This window comes from Oryzias melastigma, linkage group LG13 (genome assembly GCF_002922805.2).
Source record: "Oryzias melastigma strain HK-1 linkage group LG13, ASM292280v2, whole genome shotgun sequence".
NCBI classification, from domain to species: Eukaryota; Metazoa; Chordata; class Actinopteri; order Beloniformes; family Adrianichthyidae; genus Oryzias; species Oryzias melastigma.
The window spans coordinates 15247241-15261549 of record NC_050524.1 but is presented as its reverse complement, the minus strand read 5'-3'; the positions used below and the strand labels follow the sequence as shown (position 1 = coordinate 15261549).

The 14309-nt window shown below is 44.8% G+C and overlaps 1 protein-coding gene across 1 annotated transcript; it reads right to left on the bottom strand.

The window, feature by feature from the left end:
- Positions 1–4606: 4606 nt before the first annotated feature.
- On the bottom strand, positions 4607–14305 carry znf296 (zinc finger protein 296). The gene is made up of 3 exons (XM_024277824.2): positions 13692–14305; positions 11906–12253; positions 4607–7822 (listed from the first exon to the last, which is right to left on the bottom strand). The coding sequence occupies exons 1-3, from the start codon at positions 13741–13743 to the stop codon at positions 6114–6116; spliced, it is 2109 nt and encodes a 702-aa protein (XP_024133592.1). The 5' UTR covers positions 13744–14305; the 3' UTR covers positions 4607–6113.
- Between the last annotated feature and the right edge of the window lie 4 nt (positions 14306–14309).

Below are 14309 nucleotides of genomic sequence, written 5' to 3'. Positions count from 1 at the left end.
AGTTAATTGGCTTTTTACATGATAAAGCACAATCCTCTCATACATAAGTGAAAGCTTTCGTGCCCACAGGCCTGGCCTTAAAGCAAACTGCAGCTCTTATAGTCCCTTTGTTGCTGAATTCTAATCACCTTAAATTTAATCTGAATTTGTGGTTGTTGCTCTACTTTGAAAAGCACTTAGCACCTACAAGAGCCCGTTACTTTAAAGAGCCACTCCAACAAAAATCGTGTTTCTGTTGTTTTTAACATGTTTTCGTAGTATTTTTATCACAATTGAGAACATTTATAAAATTATTCAAGATTAAAACTGTGTTTCTGAGGATTTATTTATTTAAATCATTATGAATCACTACTGGATGAGAAGATGCTACTTGTGAATTGGTCAGGCCAAAGTCTCGTCACCATTCTGATGCATCCACTTGCAAAGATCCATTAACATCTTCATTTCTCTTATGCAAGCTCAAACCTCTACATCTGGACAGCTCCGATATAGCTCACCATTTTTGTTGCACCGCTAATGTTAGCTTGGGGTTGTAAGGGGCTGCAAGCTAGAGGGATGATGGGAAATCAATAGAGGCTTACTTCCTTACTACTCAGAGGCGATTTTTTGATAAACTACAGTCGCTCTGCAGAAACTATGTTCTAGAAAATGACACAGGTTGTTTGATTTTGGCCAAAACAGCATAATCATAATTAAAATACCACTGGGGACACTTTTACAATAGATCAAAAGATGATCGGAGTGAGACTTTAAAGAGAAAAAGCCAACAAACACTTTTAAAAGTACAAAAAACTCGTCTAGGAGAGGATTTTCTTTGACGCTGCCAGAACATCACAACAAAGATGTTCAATATTTACCCGAAGAAGGGAAGATTATACCTAGTTTCAGTCTGAGTTTACCTGCACCTATCATGATAACAAAAATATTTAAATGCCTTTGCAGATGAATGAATTTCAAAGAAAAAAAAGTACAAACTGACTAAAATGATGCCAGTTTTAACCAAAAAAATATAAATTTATAGCAGCTTCCAATTAACAATGATCTCTATTTGTTATCTCACTTTTTGTTCTCTTTATTCCATTGCAAAGAACCTTAAAACAAAGACTATTTAGTAATTCTAAATATAAAGGATTAATTTCAACGTTCAGAAGTATATCTTTAAAAACTTCAGTTCTACCGAGAGATCTACTAAAAAATGGGGAAAACTTTTTGAAAAAAAAAAACTATCATTAGTTAGTTAGAGATAGATTAGCAGGTCATCCCACCTCTGTGGTTCACGGCTCAGTCGATTCAGTTTCATGGTCAAGTACCAAAAACTGTACCAGGTTATAAGATTTTCTCAGAAAGAGACGGCTTTTGTCTTGTAACGTGGTAAAAGTCTCTTTACAACTTTACATCAGACATAATATCTCAGGCGGCGAGGAGACCTCGGGTCTCACCACAACACGAGTTACACTTGAGACACTCAAAGTGAAGCAGCAGGGGTGGTTTGTGGTGTCAACATTCTGACTCCTGTGCAAGAGGATCCAGTTTAACAGTCGTCTGTCTGGACACATTTCACTTTACAAACACTTTGACCAGTGGAGTTCCTGTCCTGACACAAAACCTACCTAAAAGGTAACAATGTAAATTGCAGAAAATAGTTTTAATATACTTTTTCAAATGAAATTTAAGCATAATTTCCGTGAGGACTCCTTCATCCAGCATGGTTTAATCAGAGAATAAAAATATTTTCCCAGAAGACTAAACTAAAAAAACTTCTAAGCAGAAAAAAATAGGGTTAAAGAAAGTCTAAAAAGTTGCTCATTCTTTCTAATTTAGATTTTCGGTTTAACATTCATTCAAAAATAAAAAAGTTAAACCCATTTTAAGGCTAGACAATTGTGTCTCATACCAGGACTATCCACAAATAAAAGATTAAAGATGAGAATCCTAATATACAGTTCTGCACTACATGACAGATTCCATGTTTTTGGTGTTCAAAAATAACATTTTTTTTCAATAATTACTCTTTCAAAATTGGAACAAAAGTTCTGAATTACTTTTAAGTTATTTTCAATACAAAGCCTGCAGAAGTAAAACATTTGCAAGTATGTACACGCGACCTCAAAAACTGATGGAAATTCATTTTGGCCACAATTGTCCACATTGCTAAATTGCCCGTCACCTACAAAGTCACCTACAACTAAAAATAAATGATATTTTGATTTAAAAAGCATAGTTCTGTCAGAGAACCAGAGGTTTGTGTGTTCCAGAAGAACTAAAACAAAACGAACAAAAAGTCAAACAATGAAAGCCGGTTTATTAAACCCACTTATATAGAATAAAAAAAAAAAAAAGGAATCAAGTTTTTGGGCCTATAAAAGTAAGTAGAAATGTTACCTCACTAGTTTAGGAATTTTATAAAATATTGCAGAAGCATAAAAATATTAATTTGTGGCAATTTTGATCCTCAAAGGAGTTGTCGTGTTGGACAATTGCATTCTGGGAAGTTACACAACACCAAGTTACTAATTAGAAAATTATTATTCAATGTTCACTTGAAGTGCCTTCACTGCTTTATTGTGATTAATTACTTTTGTAATGTGTTATACACTATAAACCTACACACCTGATATTCAACATTTCACTTTTGTACAGCTTTAAAGTGTTTTTTTGTTGTTTTTAGCTGAAGCTCAAGAGGTGATTTCCTTGAGTGAAGTTCCCAAACAGGAGCCAAAAGATTCAGTTAATAAAATTAAACTATTATAATATATTGAAATGTTTGATTAAAAACATGAAGGGGAGTTCAACTTCAGTGGAAGATGAGCTGTTTTTTTTCGGGTGTCATTTATTTTATTCACGTAAACATTTTTATTGTGTATAGGTTGGTCAAAAAAGAGGCCAAACTAAATCTGAAAACATGATAACACAACCAATAATAGACTCTAACATTGAAAAGTGGTCAAAGGCTGTTTGCAGAAAGCTCCAACCTTTAATTACAGTAGAAGTTAATGTTCCATCTGCAGTTTATGCAACTGCTGCAGCGGTTTTGCAAGTTTAATGGTTTTATTGTCGGTGTAAATGGGGCAACCATGAGAGCGAGCGGCTCTGATTACGCCACCGAAGACAAATTGGCGTTTTTGTGTCAACAGCTTCGTGTCATTAATGCTGTATGATCCTGTTTCTATAGAAGAACTGATTCTGACCGATTCCCTCAGAGGAGCTGCCTCGATGACTCAAAAACAAAGTGTTGGTATTAATGAGACATGTGAGGAATAGCAAGAAATTAAAATGATTTCACAGATTTTTATGTTCCTGTGTATTTAAAGTTCACGGTTACAGTGTGCGTCTGTCCCGCGGTGACCTCTCCCTTTTGGCTCCTTGAGTCAAGACTATTAGGTCTCAAAGTCTACGTTTCTTCCGCCCCAGGGCAGTAACTGGTCAGAAAACACCGGAGCATTTATGGACCGACGTGATAAAGCCTTTACTTTGTGATTGGCTGCTTTGAGTGCCGACACTGACCTGTGCAGGTCTGACGACAGCTCACTGCGGGGCAGGAGGACAAAAGGCACACAAGGAAAAAGGTATCCACTTGCTTTAGGGGCCAGTGTCTTCTGCTCTGTATCACCTTACCTTTCATAATTGGGTCCTTGCGAGAACCAAATGGCGCTTTCTGCGGCGCCTGGATGTTCCCAGTGACCTGCCTCCTCGTGAGGGAAGGTGACTCGTCTGGGTTTGGAGGGTCTCCGGTCCTCACTTCCTCCCAGCAGCATAATGCTTACTGGTGAAGTGGGCGTATGTGCATCTGCTGCAGCAACTCCCCCCCACTAACCCTTCTCTTCATCTATGCAGCCCCCACCCTGTTGAAGGCTCATTAAAAGCCCGGCTGTTAATGAGCTAGAGGGATCATAGAACTTCATTTTCATTAGAAGGGGGTGGGGCCAGAGATGCTGGTGCAGAGGTTTTTTTTTTTTAATGCACTTAAAATGGAGTCAGCAATTATCCCAACTCTTTGATACTCCCCTCCCACCCTGTTCTTGCCTCCCAACACGCCCACAAACGACAACCAGAGCGAGGCGTCCCCCTCCGTCCTCACACCCCAAGAGATACTGGTCAGTCCTGTCCACCTCCACCCCCCAGCTCTACATCTCCATCATTACCGCCCACAGATTCATACATTCACAATAAAGCGCATACTCGTACAACCCCTCCCACCACCACTACCCTGAATAACATTACAGTGCTCCCAGACTGAGCCAGTAACTTCACAAGGATGTAAACAAGGATCGAGGGTCCCTTATCCAAACACATGCATTAAAAATTAATCAGTCGGCTCTGGCTGCCTCCTTGGAGGAGCGACCTAAACTGACGAAGACAACATGGTGAGAAAATGGTTAAAAATAGTTTTGAAAGCTTTCGTCTAGAGCGCTGATGGAAGAAAAAAAAAAAAAAGAATTAAAGTATACTTATAAAGCACTTTACAGCCACAATCCCATTGTGTGACACTTCGACAGATAGGCGGACAAGGCGGGAACTGAACTTGCGATCTTCCAATTTAAAGGTTAGCTGCTCTACCAAAAGACAAACAGACATAAGAAAAAATAAAAGTCTGTCAGAAATGTAGTATATTTGACCTCATTTGTTTATTGAGGCACCTTGTGACAAGGTTCATTACAAAAACGGTGTCAGGTTTACAAAGACATGAAAGGCATAGCTTCACAATGTGGAGTGAAAAAGAAAAACAGCAATAGTGGAAAAGCAAAGAGCATGTAACAGGGACAGGCAGATAATCATAAACAACAACAAAGATAACATCAAGAATTTATGTACACAATTCCATCCCTGAACAGTTACACTGCATTTGTTCACAACAGGTTCTGAAAAAGGAAAAAATATTTCACGTAAATGCAAAATTTGGAAGTCATTACAGTAGTCGCGAGAAAGATGGACAGACGTTTGTCGTCTTTCTCAAACAGAAATTGTGCTAAAATTCCCCCCGATGATGACCCAGCAGAAGCCTGGGGGTTGAGTGGAAAGACCCCCCAAGCCCAGTTTGTACAGAAACCCTCACGAACGTCTCACTCATTTATGCTCGCTCCCACAAAAAGTCCAGTCAAAACCACGTCAGCAGCAGTGAAAGACTTTTTTTTTCCTCATTTGCACCCTCAACATGCAGCGTCCATAAGTTAGGAAGAATTACAGACATAAGAAATCCACAGAGCGGCAAAAAACACATGCAAAAAGCTTTGAGCGGTCTGGCCATTTACAAATGTAAACAATGAAAGAGAGAAATTACCATCACAATAAAAAAAGAAAAAAGGAAAATAGCACATTTCACATGAAGGTACAATTGATGCTTTTTATGCATAGAAACTGATACAAAACAGTGGTAGACAAGACTTTAAGTCTTTTTATTCACATTTAGAAATTATATTAAAAAAAAAAAACAGAACAGGAAATCATCCACTGTCACAAAGTCAGGAGCGGAGCCTTCCTCGGCCTCTGGAGTCCTGTAAACAGTAAGTGACAAGTGTTGAGACGAGCGAGCGCCTTTATAAAAGCGGAGTGTGAGGAACTGCAGGCAGGCAGTGTTTGGATTGTCCGTTCAAACGCCTTTAGTCTTTAAAAGGTCTCAAAAGAAATCAATATGGCCTCTCTCCATTCGTCTGCGCCGAGTAGATTCTATTGCCACAGCTTCCTTTTATTTCGATAATTTATCTAAAAGCTACGACCCGTCGCCACCTGTCCGGTGGGTCAACAGACACAAAGTTCGAGACATCTTTTACATCCTGTGCTGCAACATGGTGATCAGTTTCCTGCGTCGGTGTGGACTGTGGTGGTTCACTTCCTGTTCATGAGCTCTGGTAATCTCCCCGTTGAATGTCATGGCCTTGTTTTTCTCTGTGGTCTGCAGAGCTGTAGGAACTCTGTTTCACACGGCAGCTTTGCATATATTCGTGTAAATTGCTGGCTGCTGTGCGCCTAAGTGCTGGCAGTGAAGATGGGGTTACCTGCTGCAGAGCTTCTTTAGATAAGACTCTGCTTTCCCCTTGACTGTTTTTTCTTTTTTCTTTTTAAATTGCTGAGCAAGTTGAGTCCTATACAGTGCTGGTTTTCAGGGTGAAAACCTTTTAAAGTGCTGAAGTCAAAGCTTCTGCACTGATTTCACATGGGAGACCTTCAACTAGAGTCGGGCTGGCCTCCTCCACCTCCACGCCTATGCCGCCATGACTTTGCACCTTGCTCTCCGTGTCTATCCGATCCAAACTGGTCTCCTCCTCCTCCTCCATTTTCACCACAGCCGCCTCCTCCCTGGCCCTGAAAGCAGCTAACGTGTCCGCGGCGCTGGCTTGTGTGAACGTGCCCACGCTGGCGTGGCTCAGGCCGTGAACTTTCTTCAGATGTTTCTCCAAGGTCGCGTACACGGTGAATGGCACCGAGCACAGCTGGCACAGGAAGGAGGCCTTGGCTCCCTGGGCGCCGTGCGTCTTCATGTGGCGCGTTAACTTTGAACTCTGGGCGCAGGCGTAGTTGCAGAGGCCACAGCGGTAGGGCCGCTCACCTGTGTGGCTGCGTCGGTGGACAGTCAGGTTGCTGCTGTTCCTGAACTGTTTGCCGCAGTACTCGCAGGCCTCGTCTTTCTTTCTTTTAACGGTGGTACCGGACGTGGGGTTGGCGCTTCCTCCGGTATTCGCTCCTCCTGCTCCGCTCCTCCACTCGTTGTCCCTCTGCCACTCCTGCACGACTTCGCTGACCTGCACCGAGCTCCACTCCTTCTCCCGCCGCACAAGCTCTCCTCTTTCGTTTTCCCACTCGCCGCCCCCTCGAGCCTTTTCACCCATCTCTGGGCGTTTGGGCGTACAGTTGCCACTGGCGATGCCGCTTTCTCCGCTCCCTCCCGTCTCTCCGCTCTCCAGCGAGCCTTCGGAGGGGCTGGCGCAGGGCGGGGAGAGCTGGGGCTCCCCCTGCCCTTCCACTTCCTCCTCACCCCCTTCTCCCGATCGCTGGTACAGTCTCAGCAGCTCCCTGTCCGCTGCTCTTCCCTGAGGGGTCAAAAGTGCTAAACCAGAAGCCACAGATGGATGTTTAGAGATGGCCAGGTCCACCTCAGAGGAGCCCTGTGCTCTCAAATCTCCAACCACTCCCTTCCCAAGGATTCCAGGCGGCTGCATTTGAAATCTCCCTCTCCGTAGCCTCCCCGCGTCCTCATCCATCTCCACCGACTCACAAACACTTCCTCCAGCCTCGCGGTGATGGCTCCTTATGTGACGAGCCAGCTGACCACTCTGTGCAAAGGCCTGTCCGCACACTCCACAGTGATAGGGCCTCTCGCACGCATGAGTCCTGCGGTGCGCAGACAGGGCACGCAGGGACTGGAAGTTCTGGTCACACAGCTCACAGTGGAAGTCGGTCTGCAGGGTCACAGTGTGAGGAAAAGGAGAGGCTGCAGGTGGAGACGAGGATGGTGACAGCACAAGGCCTCTGGGCGAGCTGCTGCTGGTGTTACTCCCTTCAGCCAGCTCTTTCAGCCGCACGGAAAAGTTCATAGCCTGCGAGTTACTGGAGGAGGAGGCGGGGTGCATCTGACGGGAGCGACGCAGAACAGACGGCTGAAAGGCAGAGGCCAGCGTTTGGCTCAGGTGGCGCGGGTCCAGAACCGCTGTGACGGGTTTGTGGTCTTGAAGGCCTCTTCCGTCTTCTCCCATGTCCATGTCTTCCTCCTCGTCCTCCTGGTAGATGCTGAAGGAGTGCAGGTGCTGAGCGTGCTGCAGGAGCGCCCATGCAGACGGAAATATACCCTCACACTGCTGGCAGGTGAAATACAAGGGCTCCTCAGGCACTGAAAAGAAGAACAAAAATTGAATAAGTATAAGTCATTAGTGAAAAACAATAAGGAAATAGAACAAAAAAAATTCTCTTTTGAAAATTTATTTTTATAACAACTAAGAAGTTAGTGCAAACAATTTGCGGCAACACATTTTTCCCCAAATTGTTTCTGAATCTATCACTTCACTACAAACTGATAAGGAATAATCTGTAAATATTCAAGCCTCTCATAAAAAATTATTTTAAGAAAATGGTTCTGATATTTCTAAATTTGAAGTTGTCCAGGAACAAAATGTTGTACTTCCTGTAATGACCACGGGTGACTTAAAAGAAAGCAGCATTAACAATCTCATAATTTCTCTAATACATTTTACAGTATGTGAACTGTATCAGATTAATATGAAAATCTTCAAAACATATATAGATTTTAAATGTATTTCTTAACAAATGTGTCTGTGGAAACTCAAGACTGAATTGAATCAAATTGAATTTAAATGATCAAAAGAATCGAAAAAAATCGTAATAGAATTGATCCAGGCTCTGGTGTATTAAACCAAATTGATTCTGGAAATTATTGCCGATAACCAGCTCTAGTTTTTACATTAATAAAAATGTAAAAAAAAAAAAAAAAAATCTAACTTAATGCCAAACTGTTAAAGTATGCACTGATTACTTACAAGAACTTTTTTGATGTTTATTGCTTTTTTTAATGACTACTACTAATCTGAGAGAAAAAAAAAATTGATCATCAATAAGCTACAAAAATTGGGCATGTGACTGGGCATGTCACGCAGGTTCTCAAACGCTAGTATAGCCCATGGTGTTCACACTGGACAAGCAGGGAGGGGCTTCTTTTTTTTCCTTTTTTCACTGTTTACTAGCCCATGTCTGTCACCTACAGTTGGAAGAGGCTTCATGAGAAATGTTGATGCAGAGCAAATCTCACATATCTTGTTTTTTCTTTCACAGCTCTATTACAATACGAACAGACTTGGTGTCATAATTTCGGTCGGGGACAAACAGCAATTTGTAATTTGTTCTCTGTGATCAATTTTCAAATTTGTAATTTCTTCCCTATATTAACAGGGACCCCATCCATACATCACTATCAAATCGAAGTCTCTGATTGGTCAAAGTTCAACCTAGTTTAACTTTAACACATTTTGTATGTAGAGCCTACAAACTGTGGAAGAAATGTTCGTAGCTGCACATGAACACGAGAATTTTGAACGCAAAAGTTGAAAATATGCATTTACAAAGACTTTTTATTAGAAGTGGCCACTTGAACACCTGTTTACAAGGATGGTGTGAACATAGCTTTAAGAGTCTTTTTTCTTTTAATTAGCAGGTGGGTGGAGTCAACAAACCTTCCTTTACTTTGTCCCAACCAACCGCCAGTATGACAAAGTCAGTATAGCCGCCACTTTTAGGCTTCGTCTTCCTTTTCTCTTTTTACATAAAGAGTTGCCTCCTACTGGTCAGAGAGTGGTCAAATTCCATTCTAAAGCACTTTTCACTACCTCTTTTCTCTCCCAGAGGTTAGTTAGTCTATCAGCTTTGAACAAAAACTGTCCAAGCCAGTCCTAAAAAGTTGTCAAGAAATTTTAAACTCGTTGAAGAATCAAAGTGATTCTGGGAAAGCTGAAGAACCAAGAGATTTCTTAGTGGTTTAGCAGTGAACTAGTAAGCACAGACCTATTTGTCTGAGAATGGCTGACAAGCGGAGGACCAGATGATGAAGAACTTGACCCAAATGAGGTCAGAAGCATCAGAAAGGAGTAAAAAAAAAGTCCAAGAAGATGAGACGCGATGTTGGAAAAGTACATCTGGAGATATTTTTGTATTTGGATAGCTTTGTCTCCTAACAGAGTGCCGCTCTCCAATTAAGCTGCAAATTGCTAATTAGCAGAACGCAGAAAACGAACACTTTATGCAAATTAGGCACTGACTCAGCCTGCTTGACAAATGAGGCCTTTCTGCATAAATCAAAATTGGAGAGAAGATCCCCAAATTGAGAGGAAAACAGTCTTTTCTTTTTTTTTTTTTCTTTCTGAAAGGTTCAAAGCCGACTCTGGTATAAGCCTCTTTCATGTTTCCTCAAGTCAAATCCTTCTGTATTTTACTGGAGGGGGGATGAGAGTGAAGATGAAAAAGAGAGCAAGTGTTTCTTTTTTCCCCTCTCCCGCCCTCCCTCTGTCTGGAGACGAGAGGAGCCGCGGTGTTCTTGTCCTTTAACCTAGCCCGAGGAGAAACCCAGGAGAAGTTGAGATACTTCTTTTAAAAATAGGGTGTTGAGTGAGAGAACCGAAAAAAAAAAGGAAAAAATGAGCGAAAGGTAGGTCAGGGCTCAAGAGATAAAAAGAAAATGAGATAAAAAGACTGTAATGTAGCGCGGGGGTCCAAGAGAGAGACAACGCAGAAATATGTCACCCCTTGAAATTGTACTTGAGACCCATCCTCCATCGCCGGCTCACCCCACCGCCCCCCAAAACCCACCAAATCTTTCCCTGAGGGTGGAGAGGGTGGAGGGGGGGCTTTTGTCTTGGGGTCCTGGAGTGAAACACAATACCCAGCCGGTTTCTCTTTCCTCCACTCACTTCTTCTTCTTCTTTTTTTTGTGTGTGTGTGTGAGGATTCCCATTTGGCCCGGGGTAACACTTGAATATTAAGCAGAAGCAATAACTACTAATTAAAAATGCAGATTGGCTGGGAGCACTAACGAGCAGCAGGCAGAATCTCTTCTCCCTTGGGAGGCAGAGGGAGGAGAAAAAGAGAGGAAGAGGAGGACGGGGGGGGCGTTGAAAGAGAGCAAAGCAAAAGTGTGTTGAAGATGGGGGGGAAGAAATGAGGAGGCGTAGAAGATGAGGAGGGGGGACAAACAAGGAGAATAAATAAAAAGGAATGAGACAGATGCACACGTCGCCTCCGTAATCCATCCCTCTCTACCCCCTTTTTTTTTTCCTCCTCCATCATCTGCGCCCGTCTCCTTTGACGGCAGAAAACAAGAGGGTGTCGAGCTTCACTTCCAGCCATCTCCACACCGACACCTCTCACCTACAGGGCGGCGCAGGACTTCACTCCCAAACTGATGACAATTAAAATGAAAAAAAAGCCAAAATTCATGAATAAAAGTTTAATCTAAACTTATCTCCTTCTGCATTATTCATGCCATTTCCTTGCTCATTTCATGCGTTGGGTTTGTTGTATGATACTGCGAGCAGCAAAGTGCTGAGTTCTGTGACTGAAGTGAGGCTCAGCATGAGATCCGATGCAGAAGAGGCAGAAAGGAAAAAAAAATAGAAAAATAAGTCAGGCCGTGGACAAACGGAAATGGTGCGAGCACGTTCCTCGAGCGTGCACAAAGGAAGGAACTGCTAACGTATGCGTGCATGGTGAGGAGTTTCACTGGGGGGGCACTTGTACCTGCCACAAGCGTGTGACAGGATGCCGAGTTCAGATTCAGTGAAACATTTTTCCTTCGCTGTCATAGATGTACATCCATTCCCCGGTTTGATCTTCTCAGAGAAAAATAAACTTAAAGATTTTGCCAAAGGATGTGCAAAAACACGAGGAAGAGGAGGTGAAGGGAGAAGAAAAGGCAGGAGGAGAGTCCCAGGAGCTCAGGTGGCTCAGCCCCGGGCAGAACAGCGGGAAATGGCTGAGGAGCTGCGCCTGATGCAACGCTCCTCGTTTTCGTGTCATGACGGCGAAAGAGAGCTGCAAGATCGCTCTGGCTTCAGACCGCTGCAGACAACAGAGCGACCGGCTCCATGACTTTCTGGGCTCCAGTTTCTGCTGGAGGTGGCAGGCAGGAGGAAACATGTTTACCTGGCCACTCCACCTCAGAGACTGACAGCGAGGGAGATGGGAGAGAGCTCAGGTGCTCAACCGGAGTTCCCTCGGGGACCCTCGGTGCCCTTCCAATGTTCCTGACGCCTATCCTTTCCACGCAATTAGCCCGCGCGTCACTAACGCATGCAGGTCTGCTAATGGCAACGGCTAGTTAATGAGCTGGACTCGAGAGGGAGGAGAAAATCAGGAGAAAAGAAAAATAAAACAATAATTAGCAACCTGCCACCTTCGCCCACGCTCTCACCTGATTTGTTGAACTCTGCCTTCACATTTACGCCGAGCTCCTCCCCCCAGGCTTGGTTCCTGGCCGTCCCTCTCCGCAGCTCGATGAAGCCGGGCCCCGGCCCACCCTTGCAGGCCCGCTGGTGCCTGGTTCGGCTGGCAGGCGAGGGTGGGGTGGCGCTGACGCCCGGGGCCGGGTTTCTGGAGCCGCAGCCGCCCTGCTTGTGCTGGATGAACGCCAGAATGTGGGCCAGTGGGAAGGCCTTGCTGCACTGGCCACAGGTGAGGAGGTCACGACCTTCGTCGGGGGCGTACATCTGCAGGGGGGGGTCACCTGCTGAGTCCGCACCATCCTCAAGTACAGGGGCGTCTGGGGAGAGAAAGAAATAGTTGCTTCGATTGAGACGAAGACTGAATCTGTACAGTAAATTGACGACAAAAAAAAAAATCCCCACAACAGTAATACAGTTACTTTGTCAGACTTCTAAAGTACAACTATTGCTTTGATTCTGGTGCTTAAATCTTTTATGCTAAAAGCACAAAAAGGTGTGAAGCTGACAAGAAGAGTCCTTCTCAAATCAGAAGTAGACGGTTGGTTTTCAGCTCATGTGGACATCTGCATGGAGGAGCGCTGTTGACCTAAAAGACACAGCCAAACAGGCACAGGGATTGAAAGCGCTAGTTTCAGTTTGAAGCTCAACGAGGCCACTACATGCTCAGTCAACAGTGACCACTTCCTTTACAGATCTGCCGGCTCCGGCTGCAGGCAGAGAGGAGCCCAACGGTCCAACCTCCAGCACAAACCTGCATGTCCTGTTCGAGCCTCTGACTGCTGCTGCAGCATGCTGTCCCGACATCACAGCACCTTTTTTTTGTCACTCAAAGTGAAATGTTGCTTTACAAGCCACAGGCAGCGGGAGTTTCTCAACAGGAAGTGGATTGCAGTAAAAGAGAAAACAAGCGACTGAAGGTGTTCAAGATAAGCATGTGAGGAGGCATCAGATTGAACGACTTGATGTGGCTTTAACTGCAAATGGCAGGTGGGGAGTGGGGGGTCAGGAGGAGTGTGCTGCGCATGGGCACACCTTGACGCCTGCGCTTGGATGCACCACCTGCCCAGGCTGGGCAGGCCGGCACACGGGACAGGTACAGACAGTACAGTCTGAAGTCGGATCTCGCCAGTTGTTACTCAAAAAAATGTCACCTTTCCTGTTTTCAGGGGGTGCGCTGTTTGTGCAGACTTGCAAGGCGCGGTTAGGCGCGAGCGCACACGCACACACACAACTGTGTTGAGTCAGGGCCTGTGGTCACAGCAGACACGCACCACTGCTGGGCTCGTCAGTGGAGAGAACTGTACCAAAAAAAAAAAAAAACTTTCTGTACTCGTTTCTTCTCGACGTTTGTTTACATGCAGGATTAATTTTTCTCCTTTTAACCCTTATGTTGTGTTCGGGTCAAAATTGACCCAACGGGTCAATTTTGACCCGAACACAACATAAGGGTTAAAACTCCACTTTTTTAACCAAAAAGTCCCCCAAAATACCGACAGAGAAACCCGATCCATCCCTCCATCCTGGATGGACTCATCCTCGTGTTTGGACCTGCAGCCGTGGAGGACAGCGTGCCAGTAAACCGGTCCTTCCTCTGCGCTCATCTTCAAATATTTGTTTGTGAAGTCCTCTGGATCACTTCCAAGAAGATCTTTATTTTTTTATGTCTAAACTTCACAATCATGATAAAAACCCCGCGCGTAAAACCAACTAAAAACAGCGTGTTTTCTTCCCGGCGTGCGCCCACGCGCCGCTTACCTTGAATTGCGCTCAGGTGCTGCGGTCTGCTTCCAAGTTTGCGCCTGGACATCGCGTCGTGCGTTTTGGCCCCCTTGGGTCTCGAACCCAAAACCAGACCCGGTCCAGCTCCTCCTCCTCTCTTCTCCGATAAGCGGTCCGAAACCTGAGCGCCGGACTGATAAGACTTGCTGGCCTTCGCCAGGACTCGCTCTGCGCAGAGGAGGCGGCAGCGTTCAAGTTCACGCTTCTTCCCCCGCAAGCGAGCAGGAGGGCAAAAGGGGGCATGGGCGACAGAGAGCACCGCCCGCGCCAACCACCCTGACTCCGCCCCCTTTTAGGTAAAACACTTGCTTCTACCTCTAATAATTCTTACATGTGGAGTTTTTTTCTCCCCCCACTGTCCGCCTCAACATTTTTTTTAAATGTGATGTTGAAAATCACCTAGTTCCTCCTCCACACCTCAGAGGAACTACCGCTCCGCTTTTTCCACAGGTGTCTCCACAACAACCGGAACTAGGGTGACGCTCATTTCTGCTTTTTCTCGCTGACCAGCTGCGGCTCTTGTATAAGCAGCGAGGAGCGGAAAACTCCCGCGAGCCGCTGAACTTAACGAGCGCGAGGCGCCAAACGAGCGCT